General features: G+C 36.6%; 1 protein-coding gene across 1 annotated transcript; it reads left to right on the forward strand.

Moving 5' to 3' along the window:
• The first annotated feature begins 649 nt into the window (after positions 1–649).
• LOC108368805 (N66 matrix protein-like) lies at positions 650–2,704 on the forward strand. The gene is made up of 3 exons (XM_017623721.1): positions 650–884; positions 2,400–2,456; positions 2,502–2,704. Exons 1-3 carry the CDS (start codon positions 650–652, stop codon positions 2,702–2,704), a joined length of 495 nt encoding a protein of 164 aa, XP_017479210.1.
• The last annotated feature ends 884 nt before the right edge of the window (positions 2,705–3,588 follow it).

Consider the following 3,588-nt stretch of genomic DNA (forward strand, 5'->3'; position numbering starts at 1 on the left):
TAAAGAAGCTTCAGTTTTTGTGTATGTATTTTTAATAAAGACATAATTACTTTACTCCAGTCACAAGGACCTGCCCCAACAGTCATAACTTTAAATATTTTTTTACATTTTTATGAAGACTAGTTTAGCCTAGCTTTATAGTTTACAAAAAAAAATTACATTCTGAACTAAAATGTCCCACCACTCACAATGGAATGGCCTATATACATATCGCACACGATCATCAAAGGTGACACAACTCAAAATTACACGTTCGTCAGAAAATGCGGAAAACTATTTCTTAGCACATGCTAATCATATGGGCAAGGGAGACTTTGCCTTAGGGTTTTTCAACAAATTATAACAAAAATTTTCTTCGGCTTTTGCTGAGAGGTAAATACAAGCTCTGTGTACATTTTAATTTCAAAAATGCCAAATTTTGAGATGTGTCACTTTTGAAGATCATGTGCGATATGTACATATGCATAAGTATTAAGCATAATTTGGTATTGTTGTTTGTAATGGCAATCGCAATGGTAGTTGGTAATGGTAATGGTTTTGGTAATGGTAATGGTTTTGGAAATGGTAAATATTTTGGTAATGATTTTGGTAATGGTGATGCCAATGCCAATAACTATTAATGATAATGATAATGGTAAGGGTAGTCGTAATGGTAATAATAAGTTATAATTACGGTAATGGTAATGATTGTGCTAATGCTAATGGTAATGATGGTAGTGATAATGCAAAATGTAAATGGCAAGGGAATAGTAATGGTTGTGGTAATGCTAATGGTAATGATAGTAGGGGTAAACATATTGGCAACTGTAATGGTAATAGTAATGGTAATGATAATGATAATGATAATTGTATGGGTAATGACAATGGCAATGGTAGTGGTAATGGTAAAAGTAATGATAATGTGTTTCTTTAAAACATCCTGAACGGGAAATGGTGTGGGGCAGTCTGCCGGAAATACGCCAACTTTTCTGTCTTGCGATCCACCCTTGCATCGGTTAAAAGAGAGTTGGTGGTTTTTGCATTGCCAGAGCGAAGCATGATCTTAGCTGTGGATATTAATGTTTGCCACAGTGACATTGGTTTCGATCTCATTGCGATGTCTAGTTCTATTAGCGCAGAGATCGTCTATCCTATTTCTGTCTTGTCGCGCACAAAGCGAGTTTATCGTTATAGCCATTGCTGCCTTAATGGCTGCCTCCTGGCTGTCGATGAAAATATTTATACTTGAGGTTTGATGAATTAGAGCTCTAGTTGCAGCATAGAACTAGGTATCTTCTTGGAACTTTGAGTAAATAATTTTAAACTGTCATAAGCCAACCTGCAGTCACTTCCATTACCAACTTAGCCTGGGGAAATGGCAAAAAAAAATAAACATAAAAATTTGAAAACTAACAAGTTATTAATTTATTGTCGATCCATGAGTGGATAGCAAACATTGCAAAGCGGCAATTGTCGGCTGCTGTAGGCAAAATAGACCATGTAAATGTGTTCACCGGAGCTAAGCGCGTAATTCGCTACGCCCATTTTAGAACACGACGTGAGCTTTGAAATTGTTGCAAGCAAAATTGAAGTAGCAGCATGTATGTACATATCTACATATATTTAAATGCAAATACATAGATTAGTGTGCACAGTCACATACATACATATGTAAATATATACATACATATGTAAATGTATACATACATAGTCACAAAGGTGTAAGCGCTTTTATAGAAGTGGATTGCGAAGGCGTGGGAAAAGTTAGAAAAATAAACAAAAATATTTATGTAAATCAAATTGTGTTAATTCCATTGCTGACGCAAATTTCTGATTGAGTAAAACTTGTTCTATTCAATTTCAATTGGAGCATAGAATAAAAACTAATCGAAAATTGATGTATGCTGTCCATTAAACTCACACAAGTATGTAGTAAGTATGAAAAAGAAATACATAAATAGTAGTTGTACAAATGAAAAGAAATATATGTACAAACAGTAAATTGAAATTCAGCTACCGTGTAGCTCTTTAGAATTTTAGTGGCATAAAAAGTTGAAGCAAACTGTATGACCACATTTTTTATTTTTATTAAAATAATAGCGTTCCGCATATATTTTTTTTATTTTTTTTTTATGCTTTTTCTTGCTATACTTTATGTTGTTGCTCGTCCGCAAGCGCCAGCATTCACTTTAAAATGCCAGTCAGCATATTGCTTCCTTGCTATTTTACGGCTAAAAGCATGAACGCCTTCGCGAACAGCGTTCAAAGTCAGTTCAGGGGAATGACTTAAGGTCATTGTCACAGCAGTCGAGATTCAATTAACTTTTCATTGTAAAATTTTTATTCTTTCTGCTTTGAGTCGCAATTTAAACTGATTAATTTTAAAGAAATTTTAAATTTGTGTAACGTTTTTTTTTTAGGAAAAGATGTTGGCGATCTACCAGAGTTGCACTCACGGATCCAAATAAATGAATCCAGTAAATAAATGTATCCTTAATTCATGTATTTTCGAATTCCTGTAGGAACACGGCGACCTAGTGCCCGATGTGCAGATCGTGCTTATGTTAGAAAAGAACTCTTCGAAGACGACGGAGTTGATGTCTTACTACCCGACTATGCCCAGATACCAATAAAAATTTCGCGCATGAAAGGCGACATAGCTGATGGCGTGCCAGCTGAGCTATTCAAGTACAGCAACGAGGAGCTGACAAGATACAATCATTAAAGCTTATGCCGAATAAGATCCGATTAAAGCATGGCCGACGACTGGAATTTACGTATGCTATGCCCATTCCATCAAAAAGGCGACTTCGCCATGTACGCCAACTACCACAGGATCAACCTTCAAGTTCATATCCAGCGTCTGGCTTTAGAGCCGACAGTTTAGATTTGGTAAATCATGGACCAGGTATTCGTCGTACGCCAATTCTAGGAAAGGACCCATGAGGTTCGACACACACCGTCTGATTGTCGATTTCAAAACCGCTTTCCACAGCACGAAAAATAGCTGCCTATGCGTCGCGATTTCTGAATTTGAGAGGGGATACTAATAAGCTTCGCGTCCATCAAAGCAGTCCCGTAGGAATTGGAAGAGACCTTTTCGAGCTTTTCGAACCAATAGAGGTTACAGCTAGATTATCTTTTATCTGATGATAGAGATGGTAGTAAGAGCTGCAGAACTGACCTGCTAAGGTGTAATCTTTTATAATAGCGTATAGTTACTAGGGCATGACAGCGGCAACTGCAACCTCTGTTCTACAACTTTCAGGACAAGACGAAGTTAGTATCTCCTGTCATTAGGCAAAGATTCAGCGCAGTAGTGCCTCAGCACTGACGTCGATGTTAACAGTTAAATTTGTTAACAGTTTATTTGGGAATCAGCATTAAAATTTCCAACTGGGTTACTCCCATAAAGCTTTGATTGCGCTTACAATGCCAATCACTGCTGTCAACGCACTCGGCTGATGTTAATGATAACCAGCCAGTTGGAGTCGATGAATTGAAGGGCACACGCCAAGTAAATGAGCGATAATAAAAAGATATGCATATAGGAGTATACACATATGTATATACATATGTATATATAAAGTTCATAAACTTGTGAGTTCA

Source organism: Rhagoletis zephyria, unplaced genomic scaffold (assembly GCF_001687245.7).
Source record: "Rhagoletis zephyria isolate East Lansing unplaced genomic scaffold, Rhagoletis_zephyria_1.1 Rzeph_scaffold_03325, whole genome shotgun sequence".
In the NCBI taxonomy this organism is placed as follows: Eukaryota; Metazoa; Arthropoda; class Insecta; order Diptera; family Tephritidae; genus Rhagoletis; species Rhagoletis zephyria.

Excerpts from the sequence above, each read along its gene's own strand:
- LOC108368805 (XM_017623721.1), top strand. The coding sequence starts at position 650 with ATGGTAATAATAAGTTATAATTACGGTAATGGTAATGATTGTGCTAAT. Across the intron at positions 885-2,399 it reads TGGCAATGGTAGTGGTAATG|GAAAAGATGTTGGCGATCTA; the intron begins GTAAAAGTAATG and ends TTTTTTTTTTAG. Across the intron at positions 2,457-2,501 it reads GATCCAAATAAATGAATCCA|GAACACGGCGACCTAGTGCC; the intron begins GTAAATAAATGT and ends GAATTCCTGTAG.